Genomic DNA, 16,999 nt, shown 5'->3' with positions numbered 1-16,999 from the left:
ATCCCATACGAGTTTATGCTGTGTTGTGCTTTCCTCATTGGCTGCTTGCTATTTGCTGACAACGTAAGCCATCATTTTGACTACACAACTGCTTACACTTGTCATTTCACTTTTTAGATCTTTCGAATATTCCATTTTTTGAATTTAACCGCGTCATTGACATGGAAATAGAATAAAAATATCCATTTTTACTAATAACCAGCTGTATTGCAGTATTTTTTTTTTAAATTTTTAATAATATACTGTAATTGGTAAAATTTTCAAAAAGATATTACAAACAACGATTTCAACTTTATCATAGTTTTACTAATATTATTTCAATTTTTTTTAAAGGATTAAATATAAAATTTATTTAGTAGTAAAATAGTTAAAAAAAACACAAAAAAACTTAACTATTAAATACAATTTTATTTTTGAAGATTAAATATATATATATATATATATTGAATAAAAATTATATCTGCATAATTTAAGAAATTATTAAAAAGCGATATTAATGGATTATTAGCTATGTGCTAATCAAATGTGACTTGTACTTAAAACAAACTAGTACTCCCGCTGGTCCATTATATTTGTCGCATTTAGCTATTTTATATAAATAAAGAAACTAATAAATATGTTTTGATTTGTTCATATTTTTACTAAATTGTTCATATTAATTACTATCCTTTTTATGTGTGGTAATTTCCTGAAATACATGTTTCGGTAACTTATTTACACTTTTACATGTCAAGTTTTGACTTTTCTTTTCTGACTTTTTTATTTGCGAAAAATACTTTTTTTTTTAATTTCACAAATACTTTTTTCGGTTTTCAATTTCGATTTTTGGTTTTTTCAGTTCGTTCGACCGAACCGACCGATTGCACATCCCTATTTTTTTTCTTACGTAGAAATCCATTAATTTTATAATATTTAATTAATTAAGCATAACTTAATATATAATTAATGATATTGAAAATATTTAAATATTTAATTTAAGAGTATAATGAAAAATTATATAAAAATAAAAAATTTATTTTTTACTTTTCATATAATTTAAATTTTATCAATCAACTTTTTATAGGAAGAAGATAATAATAATGCAAATTAGTTCCGAAAAGTTTACTAATTAGTTATACTCCATATTGAAACAGTAACTCAATACTATTGTTTTAAAAATCGAACCGGAAGGAGGAGGGCGGATAGGTAAGGTCACCGGTTCCGGTTCAATCGGTTCCACTATCGGTCCATCATTGAATCAACTATGCCTAAAAATAAAGTTTAGATTTTTCAAAAAAAAATAGAAAAAAAATGGTGTAAACAGTTAAATCAGCGGCTCAACCGCCGGTTCAGTCCCGGTGAACGATACATAAGTCATGATTCGCAATACACTTGATCACCGGCAAACAAATTACTATCGAACAAATTTAGGGTAGTGGCTCCCCTCAAGTTCCTAAATACTCCATTTTCCTCCATTCCACCTTTGGATGATTGACACCACATTAAAATTTATCCAACGGTTCAGATCTCATTTTATGACTAAAAATAAAAAACAAGATTAATACCTAGTAAAAAGTAAAAAAAAAATTCAAAATAAATCTCAATGTATGAATTCAGCACTATTTATAAAAATCCAATTAAATATTAAACCTACATATTTTGTGGTATTAACTATTAAGAAATTAAAACCATGATACCTGAGCGTACATGATACCTGAGCATTTCTTTGCTTGGCCGTAAAATTTACCCTGCTTTATTTAAAGAAACTATTAAACCTGCAGGTTTTGTGATATTAAGAAAATTTCCGAGCCACTTATTTACTAGTGAATCTATTTTAGTTGTCCAGGTAATTTAGATGGGAATGGTGTGGCAAGAAAAAAATTACATGGATCTCTTCAAATGCTTTAGAAACAGTGGTTGTATATAAAGAAATTATATGTAGGTTTAGAAATTATTTTAAATAATTGGTCAATCGATATATTATAATAAATTTAAATGTAGGTTTATTATTTAATTTTTATAAATAGTGCTGAATTCATATAGTATAGAGATTTATTTGGATATATTTTTTTAATTTTTTACTAGGTATTAATTTTCTTTTTTCTTTTTTTTTTTAATCATAAAAATTTGAACCGTTGGATAAATTTTAATGTGGTGTCAATCATCTAAAAATGGAATGGAGGAAAATGAAGTAATTGAAAACTTGAGAGAGCCGAATAACGGGGACTTGACCCAAAAACTACTCTGCCTCTGCAGAACAGCTTCTCCTCTTGCCCTAGTTCTATTGGGTTAGAAATGGATATCTCCTCTCTTTGCCAGTCCTTATCCCTCTCCGATGATGAGGATATAGTGGTGTGTGATCTGGGAGCAAAAGCACGAAGTGCTGGTGAACAAAAAGTCGCTACTTCTTTAATCGGCAAAATTCTCGCTACGAAGAAGATGAATCGTGAAGGAGTAATCTCAACAGTAAACTACCTATGGAAGACGAAAAAGAATATGGTGGTCGAATCCCTAGGGGAAAACATGTATGTCTTCCATTTTGATTGTCAGGAAGATAGACGACGAGTTTTACAAGGTGGTCCATGGAAATACCAGGAGAAATTAATTGTCCTGGAAATCCCAATAGGTATGGGAAACTATTCAGAGATGAAATTTGATCATATGGCCTTCTGGGTCCAAATTCACAATCTGCCTCTACTGTGCCTGAATAAGGAGGCAGGGGTCTCATTGGGGTCCCAGATTGGAGTAGTTGAGAAGGTTGACCCGGGAGCTTCAGGTGACTGTTTGGGCAAATATATCAGGGTTCGTGTGAGGATCGACATTACGAAGCCATTGAAGAGGGGCCTGAGAATCCGGATGGATGATAATGGCTCCACCATTATTGCAGTGTTAAGGTATGAAAAGTTGCCAGAGTTATGCTATAACTGTGGAATTTTGGGTCACCCCCTATTGGAGTGCAGCAAAGGGGATGGTTCGATTCAAGATAGCTACAAGTATTCGGATTTAATCCGAGCAGGCCATATCCAAGGGCTGGTTGGGCGGGGGAAGAGACATAAACCAAGCCCTGAGAATGATGGAGAGACTAGCAATCCGCCATTGGTGAAGCAAGGGAGCTCAGAGAAGGATGAATATGGCGGTCACGTGCCCCCCGAGATGCAGAACCATGCTGCTCCCCTTCCCCAGGAACCTAGGAGTGATTTGAGGAAGGATAATCCCCCAGCCGTCGAGACTGAAAAGTTTCTGACAATTACACACCATAGCAGGGTGGACACGGGAAAGGAGAACATGCCAAAAGATATGGGTGTTTTGGCGCGAGTGAAGGGGAAACTCAAAGTGGAGAAGGAAAGTATGAGTGGGCTTAGGTTGAAAGCTAGAGCAAGAGGGGTCCAAAAGCCCACGTCAAAATCCAATCAGAACAAAAAAGCCCAATCACAGCCGACAAGCAAAACGTTGCCGTTTCTTGACATTTCTAATGTTCTGAACCCAATCTCAGATCTAGAAGGGAAAGGAACATCAACATGCAGTGACAAAGACGAAGGAATTAGCTCGAATCCAACGACGTTATCTCAATTTGGAGACTATGTTGGGGGAAAGGAAAATGTGGGTAATCCAGCGGTGGCTCCTGCCAAGCAGGACCACCGACCGCAATGAAAACTTTATGTTGGAACGTTCAGGGCTTAGGCTCCCCTAGAACGTTCAAGTTCCTTTATGACATGGTTCATAAATTTAAGCCTAGCCTGGTGTTTGTGATGGAAACAAAGTTGAAGCTCGATAAGTTGGAGACCGTTCGCAGGAAACTGGATTTCGAAGGTTTTTTTGGTGTCAGTTGCGAAGGGAAAGGAGGTGGTTTGGCTCTGTTTTGGGACGGCTCCGGCAAGGTATCCATTCTTAGCTCTTCTCCTTTCCATATCGACTGTCTAGTTGAAGATGTTTGTGGGTTTAAGTGGAGATTTACCGGGTTTTATGGGAATCCAATTCAGTCCCAAAGAACCCATTCTTGGACCCTGTTGTATAGACTTAGCAAGATGTTTGATGGACCTTGGCTCTGTGGGGGGGATTTCAACGAGATCCTTGTGGAAGCTGAAAAGTTAGGAGGGTCGGTAAAACCTAACTATCTAATGAGGAATTTCAGAAGAGCTCTTGAAGAAAGTAACCTGTTTGACACAGGAAATGCAAGCAGTGGATTCACATGGTGGGGAAACAGGGGAAATGGCTTAATTAAAGAGAGGTTAGATCGCTTCGTAATTAATTTTGATTGGCAGCTTGTTTTCCCAGAGCATGTGGCGGTTCACCTTGATTTTGGGGGATCAGATCATAGACCCATTTTGATGTATGGCAAGAAGCAGGAAGCAGCCCTAGATAAACAAGTCAGAAGGAATAGGTTCCATTTCGAAGAGGTTTGGACTACAAAAGATGAGTTTGCCACGGTTGTTGAGGAGGTCTGGCGGGCGGAGGACCGAGTAGTAGATGATGTCGGGGCCATGCCCAAGAAGCTGAAGAGGTGTGCCATTAAATTTAAACAGTGGGGGAGGCAAACCATTGGCGACCTAAAAAAGAATATCGGTAGAAAAAAGGCAGAGCTGAAGTCTCTCCTTGATCTGAATGATCCAAATATTTCAGTGGACCATATTAGAGCCGTGGAAGCTGATCTTCGCGATCTGATGCACCAGGAAGAGATAGTTTGGAAACAAAGGGCAAGGGCGGAGTGGCTAGCCCACGGAGATAACAACACTAGATTCTTTCATTTGAGAGCCTCAAAGCGGAAGGCGAGGAACAGAATTAGGGGCCTCATGGATAACCTGGGTATATGGAAAGAGGAACCGGGGGCAATGACAAATATTGTACAGGAATATTTCCAAGAAATGTTTGAAACTACCAACCCAACCCCGGAGGAAATGTTTGAGGTCACCAGACATGTAACCCAATCTGTAACTGAAGAGATGAACCAGCAGCTTTGTGGCAAATTTAAAGCAGAGGAAATCACAAGAGCTCTAAAAGAAATGGCGCCCACCAAAGCCCCCGGAAAGGATGGCTTCCCTGCTCTATTTTTTCAGAAATATTGGGCGATTGTGGGAGGCGACGTTACAAAGGTATGCCTTAGCATATTGAATGATAATATTAGAGCTGACTGTGTAAATGAGACTCTTATTGCTTTGATACCCAAAATTAAATTATCTACTTGTATGACTGATTTCAGACCTATTAGCCTATGCAATGTAGTCTATAAGGTGGTGTCCAAAGCCCTTGCAAATAGATTCAGACTAGTATTAGGAGAGGTGATTGATGAGGCACAAAGTGCGTTCATTCCCGGCCGTCAAATTGTTGATAGTGCTCTCATAGGTTTCGAATGTGTCCATGTCATAAAACAGTCTAAGAGAAAAAAGAATGGGCCTCTAGCACTTAAACTGGACATGTCAAAAGCCTACGATAGGGTGGAATGGCGATTTCTAGAAGCTATGATGTTGAAATTAGGCTTTAGCATTGATTGGGTTACCAAGATCATGAACTGTATTGCCTCAGTTAGTTTCGCTTTTTTGATTAATGGTAGCGTCGAAGGGAAAGTTATCCCGCGTAGGGGCCTCAGACAGGGGGATCCCCTATCCCCTTACCTCTTTTTGGTGTGTGCTCAGGGCCTATCCAGTCTTATAAATAATGCTGTTTCTGAAGGTCGAATCTGTGGGGTTAAGTTTGGTGGCAACTGTCATGTCTCGCATCTTTTTTTCGCTGACGACAGCCTAGTGTTTGCGAGAGCGAATACAGCTGAGTGTTTGCATATAAAAAATCTGTTGCAGGTCTATGCTAAAGCGTCTGGGCAGATTATCAACCTCGAGAAGTCAGCGCTATCCTTTGGAAGTGGAACCTGTCTGGCTACAAAACACGAACTTCAAAGAATTCTCCAAGTTCCAATCGTCCAATGCCACGAGAAGTACTTGGGTCTCCCTTCGTCGGTGGGTAGGAAGAAAGGTGAGAGTTTTAAATCTATCAAAGAAAGAATTTGGCAGAAATTACAAGGTTGGAAAGGCATCTTATTTTCTAACGGAGGCAAAGAGGTCATGATAAAAGCGGTCATCCAGGCCATACCAACGTACTATATGAACTGTTTTAGATTCCCAAAACAGTTGATCGCAGAAATTGAACAAATTTGCAACAAATTCTGGTGGGGCAGCCATGAAGGGACAAAAAGAATCCACTGGAGCAAGTGGTCTGCTCTATGTAAACCAAAGTGCCAAGGAGGGATGGGCTTTAAGGATATTGAGTGTTTCAATAAGAGTCTGTTGGCGAAACAAGGGTGGAGGATCTTGAGTAATCCGGAAAGCTTACTGGCCAGAATTTACAAGTTCAGGTATTTCCAGAATTGTTCCTTTCTACAAGCCACAACGCCAAGGAAAGCCTCATATACTTGGAAGAGTCTAATATGGGCAAAAGAAGTGTTAGTACAGGGGATGAGATGGAGGATTGGGAACGGGAAATCTGTTAAAATATACGGTGACAAATGGCTGCCGAGAGAGAAGACTTTCCAAATTTTTGATGCCCCAAAGCTCCCAAGCAATGCGGTGGTCAGGGACCTTTTCTCGGAGGAAGGTGGTTGGAATAGAGATTTGATCAGAGAATCTTTTTCTCCCGATGATGGGGATGTTATTTGCAGCATTCCTCTAGCAGTGTCGGATATCCCTGATCAACTAATTTGGCACTATGATAAGGGACCTACTCAGTGCGAAGCGGTTACAGAGTGGCGTGGGAGATGAAACAAAACCCGTCGAGTTCAAACGGCCTAGGGAATCTCAAGTGGTGGAAGAGTCTCTGGGGCCTGAGTCTGCCTCCGAAGATCAAAATCTTCTTGTGGAGATGCTTTAATGGATGGCTGCCTGTTAGAGAAGTGCTAATGCGTAGAGGGATGCAAATTGATGTTCGTTGCCCTCTCTGCCATTGTTTTCCAGAGTCGGGTATTCACTCCCTCTGGTTTTGCAAAGAGATCAGGAAAGTTTGGAATAGTTGGGATACGACAACTCCGCTCAAGCCTGGCTTAGGATGGAGTATGGCTGACCTTTTAATCCATGCTTTTTACAAGCTGCAAAATGAAGACTTCCTCCTTTTCTGTGAGATCCTTTGGTTAGTTTGGAGTAATAGGAACAGCAAGGTCTTTGGAGGCAATTGCAAACCTGTCCCACAGTTGTTGACTTGGGCAACGAGCTACTTAGAAGAGTTTCAACAGGCTATGGCCTCTAAGAAAGTGGTTTTGAATCAGGCGCGTCAAAGGAAAGCAGGCGACAGAGACAAAAGATGGGTCCCACCAGATCCGGGGGTCTATTGTGTAAATGTAGATGCGAGCTTCAACAGTCGCAATGGCGTGTTTGGAACTGGTTTTGTGGTAAGGGATCACACCGGCAGGGTCATGAAAGCAGGCTACAAAAACCACGGGTGGAAGGCCTCGGTGGAGGTGGGAGAAGCCTGCGCAATCCGAGAAGGCGTCTTACAGGCAATAGAAGGCAATCTAACTCCTTTTGTAATTATGTCTGATGCAAAAGTAGTAGTAGACACCTTCAACAATTATAGATTGTCTTGTAATGATGTTGGTATGATAGCCTTAGATTGCTCTATTCTGTTGAAGAATGTAGGTTGTTTAGGAATCAGGTTTGCCAATAGGGACACAAACAAAGTAGCTCACCATCTGGCAAGGTTGGCAAGTTCTGAATCTTATGTGCAATACTCATGGAGGGGGTCTGTCCCTCATGAAATTATTCCTTTTGTTCTGGCTGATGTACAAGCTTTGTCTTAATGAAATTATTCCTTTCTCAAAAAAAAAAAAAAAACTTGAGAGAGCCACTCCCCAAATTTAGAGAGTGAGGGATCGAAGAGTACTGATTTTTAGGTGGAATATGAAAATCCTAAATCAAATATTATGGGCTTTCATAGTTAAGATCTATGTAATATTCATAGACACAGACAGAAAACTGGAGTAAGTACTAACACTATAGTAAAACCGCTTAGCGTCGGGATGGTTGGGAAAAACAGCCCACGGTTTTCTCTCTCACAGCCAAGTTGTTAATTATTGAAATATAGACCTTTCCATTATAAAATTCTGACACCTTATCAAATAATAAATACATTAAACTAAATTAATTGATAAAAAAAGACTTAATTGCACCAAAAATTACCAATTTTTACGTATTTTTAGTGTTTATTTTAGTGTTTAACATAATTTTTTTTTTCTTGACATATTTGACACTAACTTTTAATTTTTAGCATATTTGTCCACGGTTGCGTTTTCTTTGAAAATTTGTGCTGGTTCGGATATAAAACGGCGCCGTTTCACATTCAAAACGACGTCGTTTTTCATCCAAAACGGTCTTGTGACCAAATATGCCAAAAAATGAAAGTTAATGTTGAATATGCTAAAAATAATTATATTAAATATTAAAAATACGCGAAAATTAGTGATTTTTGTACAATTAAACTTAAAAAATAATTTAATTTTGATATGAATTATTGATACAAAATTTGAGAGATAAATTAACATTTAATTGATAAATGAAGGATAAATAGAGCCATGAAACTGACAAATAGTATACAGAGGAGTCTCTAATGACATAGACAGTGGGCAGTGCATGTCGAGCTAAAACTGCGAGACCAGGCGTGACTATATCTACATATTCTTGCCTTCGATAACACCAAATATATCTGCCAAAATCAGCCCTTGAATTTTCTTTTGGCAAAAATACTGAAAACTCCCCCATTTTTGAATTTTTTTTCAATTCCACAACCATTTAGGAGAATTTTTAATTACACCCGATTTAGGATTTCCAATTTTCGTCTGTACCCTAAAATAAAAAAATTAATAATTTAATTAATTTAAAGATAAAATTATTAAAACCAACTAAATAGAGGAAATATATCATTATTTTTTCCATTTAAAAAAATACAAATAAATTCTTCATCTTTAAAAAAATTCAAACAAATCCTTATAATTAATTGATTTTTTATATTTTTTTAAAATAAATTAAATTTAAAAAAAAAATAAAAAAAAAAAAACAAACCACCACCGGTGGCCTGTTTTTAGAACAGACCACCGGACCGGCGGTCTTCTACAGACAACCGGTGGTGGTCTATTAAGAAAGGACAGACCACCAGCGGTGGTCAGTTAAGAAAGGACAGACCACCACCAGCGGTGGTCTGTTAAATTAAAAATAATTATTATTTGTTAAATTTTAAGGTTTTAATTTATTTTTTCTGGAAAAAGGATTACAATTTTTAATTTTAAAAAATATTAATAATTAATATAAACTAAAAAAAGTAAATCATTAATTGTTGATTTTTTTTTAAGGAAGAAAGCATTTTTATAATATTAATAACATTAACATTTAATTAATATATAGGTTGAAAATGAAGGATTAATTTAAACTTTTTTTAAATGAAAAGATGTCATTTTAGTCTATGGGGTACAGGCGAAAACTAAAAACCCTAAATAGGGTGTAATTGAAAATTTTCTTACGTGGTGGTGCAATTGAATATTCTTGCCTTTGCTAACACCAAATATATCTGCCAAAATCAGCCCTTGATTTTTCTTTTTTTCCCCTCTCAAAAAAAAATCAACTTCATTTATTTTTCAGACATTTATGCCATATTATATTTATTCACAACAAGTCAATAAAAATTTACGACAATGTTACATTATCATCTCTCTCTCACTTTCTCCCTCCCCACATTTTTCAAACCCTAGATCTAAAACTCAACCACAGCCGACGAAAGTGATTTTAGCCAATTGTTTTGCCCAAAATCACATCCCATCCTTTAAAGCTTTTCTTTTCACAACAAATAAATAATATTTTAGCCTCTATCATATGTTTTAGTAGTGTTTTCCTTTTTTTCTCTGTTTTTTCTACCTTATATGTGGTTCTTTTCTTGGAATATTTATCGGAGATTGTTGAGGAATACTCCAAGCTGTCTAATCTACAAATCTGATATGTCTCGCTTTTGTTTGGAAGATCAGCTTACTGGTTTAAAAAATTTACAACTTGATTTTTGTCCTTTAAATTTGTGATAGATTTATGATTTCCTTGTTGTATTTCTTTTTAAACCTATATATTATCATGCCCATTTGTCTAAATCTATATATGGTTTAGTTTGTTCGGGGTTGTAATAGATCGTTTTGCCGAAATGTCCTTTTTTGCTGTACTTATCTAGCTCGTTGTTATGGCTAGATTTGAGACTCGTGTAGTTGATTTTATTATTAAAGATAATTCATCTTTGGCAAAAAAAATACGATAAAAAGTTTTCAATTTTTTTACAAAAGTTTTTACTTATTACTCAATTTTCTTACTATTAAATTTTTCAATATAACAAATGCCTCAATACTTTGTTATATGATTGACAAAACACAATTGCTGTATTGTATACTTTTTATGTTTTTCCACCTAATCTACAAAATAAATCTTGATTGGACTAATTAACAAGCATCATCAACTTAACCTAAAATAACTAATGCACAAAAATGCAAAAATATCATTAAATTTTCTAAGAATGATCAAACATTGTCCTCTAAATTTTACAAAAAATCACCGTAGAAAATTCGACCATTACTCTGTTTTTAGTATATTTATTTATAAAATAGAAAACCATAAAAAAACCATATATGAAACTTTTTATGTTATTTAGAGAGTACATTTATATCATTTTTTGCCAATGAAGTTATTGTAAAAAGTAATTTAAAAATTATTTTTTTAGTCAAGTGGTAAAGGAGTAAAAATTACATGACTGATGTAAAAAAAAATTTAAATTTTTATTTCAATATATAAATTGTATTTCATTGTCTTATTAATATTTTATCTTTTTAAAAATATATTTAGGGCATTTGGTTCAGTTTTTCAGTGGAGTTTTTAACTTTTACTTTTCAAAAAACTCCATTTAAGCGTTTGGTGGAGTTTTTTCAACCTCCAACAGCTGTTGTTGCAAAAGTTCCATATCGGAGCTTTTTGCCAACAGCTGTTGTTGCAAAAACTCCATATTGGAGCTTTTTGCCAACAGCTGATAGTTTTTTCAACATTTTTTATTATTTAGACATAATTACCCCTATTACAATATATCATTTTTTTTATTTAAATTATTTTTAAATACTCTAATAATTTATAAATTATATAAAATTATTTTATTTATATTAGAACAACTATAATTCAATAATTTTTCAAAATAAATCATAAATTTATAAAAAAAATATATAAACAAGTCTAAACTAAATTTTGCTTCTAATTAAAAAAATTAATTTTTTTATTAAATATTATATAGTTTTAATATATTTATAATTTAATAAGTAAAAATAAAAATTATACCCTTTAAGATCATTTTACATATAAACAGCAACAACTAATAGATTTTCTCCAAAACGTAAGTGTATCAGCTATCAGCAACAGCTCACAACTATTAGCTACAGCTACCAGTTACAAGAAACAGTTGAATCAAACGGGGCCTAAATAAATCTGGCGATGTGCTTAAATAGAAATATTTTTTTTTATTATTTTAACAAAAAAATGATAGTAATGTGTAAAACAATACATTTTTATACCTGAAATTAAAATAGCAACTCACATCAGCAAATTTAAAATAAATTTTAGATTTTGCTAATGGTAGTAAATGATTAAAATTCAACCAGAAATACTCTTTTGTTATAATTTTAAAAAAGCTAAGATACTAAAAGAAATATAAAAGATTAATTCAAAATAAAAGTGTAGAAGAAAACAATTTCTAGCGGCCAATGAGTTATTTTTAATTAAGAAACTAAAACTGTTCCATTTTTTTTGATCAAAGATAGCCAATTTTAATTGTTAGAAAGGGTTAACGGAAGTTAATGATAGACATTTTTCAAATAGGCACATTGCCCGTGAGTGCTGAGGGTTCGCCCTCAAGCTCATACACATATCATTAGAGTTTAGCCAACTGGGCCAATCTTTCAAATGTAAAATGTTCCATTTAATTCCACTAATAATTCCAAAGAAGCATAATTTTCCATCTGCCAGGGTCGACAATGATGCCAACTTCATCCTTTTCGTTTCGGACAGAAGTGAAGAGTCAAAGTGTTCAAGAACAATCAATTTTGTTTTTATTTTTTTATTATGTTTCATGTTATTGCATATTAAATTTGTTTGATTTAAAAGAATTCGGTGAAAAGATATCAAATAAAAAATGAAAATTAATTAATAGAACAGAATAAATTACAATAGTCTTTAAATAAAAGGTTTATTCTTAAAAATATCAAAGGTTTACTTTTACAGTCAATTATAGCTAAACTTTTTAAAATTACCTCTTTTTCGGAATTTTTATGTTGATTATAGACCAAAAAAAGCACATACCTATTTTCAAAGCGGCTTATCCCCTTAAAAACCCCCCACCTTTTACCCCCAATTCGTTTGCACCCTCACGTTGTAAAACCACCAAATATACCCAAATTACGACCTTTCACTTTCAATTGTACCCTCAAGCATCAAATTGACCTCTTTTCACTTGAAAAATGTTCAAATCAATACTTTAAATTTTAGCATATATTTTAAAATAGGACTTAATATTTTATTTAAAACAAAAATAAACCTATTTTTTCAAGTGAAAAGAGATCAATTTAATGCTTGAGGGTGCAATTGAAAGTGAAAGGTCGTAATTTGGGTATATTTGGTGGTTTTGCAACGTGAGGGTGCAAATGAATTGGGGGTAAAAGGTGAGGGGTTTTTAAGGGGATAAGCCTTTCAAAGCAATATCATTCATTTGAGCCAGAAAACAGCTTGCATAAATAAACATTAACCGACACCGAAGATTCATGAACATACAAGTTTGATAAGTACAAATTCATGATAAAACTCAATTTGTTAATGAGTGGGTTTAAAGTCTGACGGGATTACTGAACTACACATATTTTATATAGCGATTATCATCTTTTAATTTGTCACATTTTCATATCTGATACACTATTATATCAACAGAAAGGTCAATGTAGCAAGCAATTCACGCCAATAATTGCTCATGTGAAATGAAAAAAAAAATGGATAACCACACAACTTTCCAATTACCACATAAGCAATTATTGACCTAAATTGTATATAACCTCCTTCAATATAAAAATGAACATTTGATTACAAAAATATAACAAATTGAACAATAATAACTGACACACAAACCTTCAAAACGGATTAAATGTGGTTTGAAAAGGTTTGATTAAAATTGACATCCAATTTCAATGTTTACTATTTTTAAGATATTAGAACATCTCAACTCCTATGGTAAATTAGGTTCACAATGTTAAATTTAACATTTAGAATGAAAAGCACAGCTCTATGGTTATGTTAGAGCATCTCCACTATAGTGTCAAATTACCTCACAATGCTATAATTTAGTATTTAGTATAAAAAATACATCTTCATTGCACTTCTATTTCATGTGCTAAATTTAGCATATGCTAAACTTTGTGCCAAATTTGTTAGAAAGTTTAGCATATGCCAAATTTTATTATATGTAAATTATTTACAGATTTGCCATCAATAATGATAATCACTTATAAAATCATAAATTTAACATTTAATTTAGCATTTTGCAATGGAGTGAATTTCAATAATATGTGCTATATGTAGCATTTTATTTTATTTTGTGCTAAAAATAGCATAAAAAATACAACATGCAATGGAGATGCTCTTATATCATGTGCTAAATTTAGCATATGCTAAACTTCGTGATAAATTTGGCACCAAATTTAGCATATGCCAAATTCTTCTATCCATTTAAATTAATTACAAAAATCTCATAAATAATAAATTTATTTAATATAATAAACTTTTTACAAGAATAAATAAATTATTATTATTAAAAATAATATTTTAAATAATTAGTTAATAGTGTTTCTTATAAAAAAATATAAAATAATTTATATTTTGTAATATTTTTTGATTTTTTTTATTATATATATTTAAATTTAAAAAATAATTTGTTTATTAAAATATATATTATAATATTTAATTAGTAATTATTAATGTGATTTAAATATTAAATGAAAATTGAAATTATTAATTAATATTTTATATTTATTGCATGTAAAATAAAAGTAATATAAAATTATAAATTTGTCATTTAATATAGTATTGTACATTGAAATAAAAAAAATTAAACTTTATGCTATATTTAGCATTTTGGTATATTTATGCTAAAAATAGCACAAATTGTAGATGCAATGCAAATGCTCTTAATTTTAAATAAAATGTTGAAGTAGCGGCCAGTAGAAACTAGAAACCCTGTAAGCACTATAAATTCATAAACCTGGTGCAACTTATTATCGTCTCAACGTATTATCATTTAATTTCCGAAAGAAAACAAAAAAGCGAAACATGAATCAACATGACTTCTTAGAAGATTTTCCATGGGAAAGAAGAGAAAATTCAGAAACTTTGCCAAATTTGCCATCAGAAATTACCCCTAATAGATGGAGCTTTGATTCTTTTGATGATATAAACTCATTAGCAATTTCATTTCCTGCAAATTTTTTCTATCAAGATTTCTCTTCGTCTTCTTCTCTTCAGCAACAAGATTTCAACAATTATTACTTCAATGAAGTAATTTCTTGTCCATTTGCTGATGAACTCTCTGCTCCACAGTTTACTGATACGCCGCCGTTTCCTGTTCAAGAAGATTATACTAAAATGTTGTTACAGGAAGATGATCAAGGAACAGATTTGCTACAAAGTCAAGATCAAAGTAAAGTTGAGCAGGATCAGTCATCTACTAAAGAAGCTGCTTTAAAAACTGGCATTTGTCCAGAAAGAAAATTTAGAGGTAAACAAATAAAAGGAGAGCCATCAAAGAATCTAATGGCTGAAAGAAGAAGAAGAAAGAGATTAAATGATCGGCTGTCGATGCTTAGATCAATTGTTCCTAAGATAAGTAAGGTAAATTAGCAAAAAATTTAACTAAAAATGTTATGTTTTTATAATGGAGGATGGTTTTGCAAATTTTCATGATTTTTTTATCTATGCAGATGGACAGAACTGCAATTGTTGGAGATACAGTAGATTATGTGAAGGAGTTACTGGAAAAAATCAACAGATTGCAGCAAGAAATTGAATTTGATTCAACTCATTTTAGGATTTTGAAAGACACAATGCCAAATGAATTTTTAGTGAGAAATTCACCTAAAGTAAGTTCTGCACTTGGGAGTGAGCAGAAATTCGGTTGAACCGAATTAACCAATTTGTTTCGGTAATCCAAATTATTTTGGTTAATTCGATTAGTTCAATCGGTTTAACCTGATATTTGTTCGGTTTTATATTTTTGTAATTTTTATCAATTTAGTTAATGTAATTTTGGATAATTTAGTTAATTCAGTTGGTTAGGCTAAAAAAACATCATTCATTTTTTAATTAAATCGGTCGATTTTTAACTAAACTTGTCGATTGCTCACTTCTATGTGCACTACTCTATCCTATGTGTTATGGAAATAAAAAGGCTAAAAGCCATCGAAATAGTACATTTTATAAAAAAAAAAAAAAAAAACTTACTTCAGTTGCCCAATTCCTTACTAAAATTTTAAATTTTGTTTTAAATTTTGCAGTTTGATGTAGAAAGACGAAATGAGGAGACTCAGATTGAGATTTGCTGCTCATCAAAACCAGGATTGTTGCTATCAACAGTAACGACATTAGATGCGCTAGGCCTTGAGATTCAACAATGTGTCATTAGCTGCTTTAATGACTTTGCTTTGCAAGCTTCTTGCTCAGAGGTACACCATTTTATTTTGCAAAAGGCTCATTATGGTTCCTGAATCTGTGAGTCGAGATCCATTAATTCATATTTAGCTCTTTTGACTAATTAGGGACAATATTTTATAATTTTAGGTCATTTAATCCCGAATTGGGTCGCTGCCCGTGAATGCGTCCATTTTGTATAATTTGGAGGTTAATTGTCCTAAAATTAAAGAGTATTCTCTCTAATTAATGAAAATTGTTAAATGTGAGTTAACTGACCTTAACGCATAAATTTAAGGATTGCAATGATCTTTTACTCAGATTTTATTATTCCCTATGTTTTATTTTAGGCTTAATCACATTAAAATGCCAAACGTTTGCGGGAGGAATCAGTTATAGCCAAACGTTTAAAAATCGGCAGATATAGCCAATTTTGACATATTATGATTCTTTTGTAGCCATTTTCGAACCAGACCAAATTTTTTGCCACGGGAGCTGCTTTGTCAGCGCTTATTCACCAAAACGGCGCCGGTTTGTAATCTCACCCAGCTCGGGCTGGGTTTGAAATGTGCCACGTATGATGCAAACCGGCGCCGTTTTGATGATTAAGCGCTGACAAAGCAGCTCCCGTGGCAAAAAAATTGGTCTGGTTCGAGAATGGTTACAAAAGAATCATAATATGTCAAAATTGGCTATATCTGCCGATTTTTAAACGTTTGGCTATAACTGATCTCTCCCGCAAACGTTTGGCATTTTAATGTGATTAAGCCTTTATTTTATTCGTCACTTTTTACACTTTTTGATGTCCCAAAAAGAATGCCACTTTTATATTATTAACACTACTTTTTCTTTTTTATCCTGGATATTAATGAGTTCATTAGATAGAGATTAATGGCGTGCTTGATTATATTATATTTTCAAGACAAAAAAAAAGGGTTTTTTTAAAAAATTACTTCATCATATTTAATGTATTTTTAATATGTGTAAAATTGAAATGTGACAAAAAAATGGGACGGAGGGAATAGTTTTATTGATTTATTTATTAATTTCTTAATCAACCATCTTTTGCATAAATGTCTGGTTCCATTTTTATTTTATTTTTTGTGGTGGTGATAGGAATTGAAGCAAAGAAGCTTGATAAGTTCTGAAGATATAAAAGCAGCTCTATTTACAACTGCAGGATATGTAGGCAGATGTCTGTAGAAAAAAACAAGCATTAAGCTTCAGTGTAAAGGAGCCCTTAAAATTCGAGTTCAAATCTCAGTATTACCTTTTGCCATTTATAAAAAAATAGCAAAAATATTGCATTGAAA

General features: G+C 33.3%; 2 protein-coding genes across 2 annotated transcripts; both read left to right on the top strand.

Moving 5' to 3' along the window:
* Positions 1-6,721: 6,721 nt before the first annotated feature.
* Positions 6,722-7,756, top strand: LOC126673998 (uncharacterized). Its single transcript, XM_050368350.1, has one exon. It carries the CDS (start codon positions 6,722-6,724, stop codon positions 7,754-7,756), a length of 1,035 nt encoding a protein of 344 aa, XP_050224307.1.
* A 6,459-nt stretch (positions 7,757-14,215) lies between these two features.
* Positions 14,216-16,999, top strand: LOC126677859 (transcription factor bHLH93-like). Its single transcript, XM_050372673.2, has 4 exons — positions 14,216-14,891; positions 14,981-15,139; positions 15,554-15,721; positions 16,803-16,999. The coding sequence occupies exons 1-4, from the start codon at positions 14,334-14,336 to the stop codon at positions 16,887-16,889; spliced, it is 972 nt and encodes a 323-aa protein (XP_050228630.1). The 5' UTR covers positions 14,216-14,333; the 3' UTR covers positions 16,890-16,999.

This window comes from Mercurialis annua, linkage group LG1-X (genome assembly GCF_937616625.2).
Source record: "Mercurialis annua linkage group LG1-X, ddMerAnnu1.2, whole genome shotgun sequence".
NCBI lineage: Eukaryota > Viridiplantae > Streptophyta > Magnoliopsida > Malpighiales > Euphorbiaceae > Mercurialis > Mercurialis annua.
This window is presented reverse-complemented; position numbering and strand designations above follow the sequence as displayed.

Excerpts from the sequence above, each read along its gene's own strand:
- LOC126677859 (XM_050372673.2), top strand. The coding sequence starts at position 14,334 with ATGAATCAACATGACTTCTTAGAAGATTTTCCATGGGAAAGAAGAGAA. Across the intron at positions 14,892-14,980 it reads TTGTTCCTAAGATAAGTAAG|ATGGACAGAACTGCAATTGT; the intron begins GTAAATTAGCAA and ends TTATCTATGCAG. Across the intron at positions 15,722-16,802 it reads TGCAAGCTTCTTGCTCAGAG|GAATTGAAGCAAAGAAGCTT; the intron begins GTACACCATTTT and ends TGGTGGTGATAG.
- LOC126673998 (XM_050368350.1), top strand. The coding sequence starts at position 6,722 with ATGAAACAAAACCCGTCGAGTTCAAACGGCCTAGGGAATCTCAAGTGG.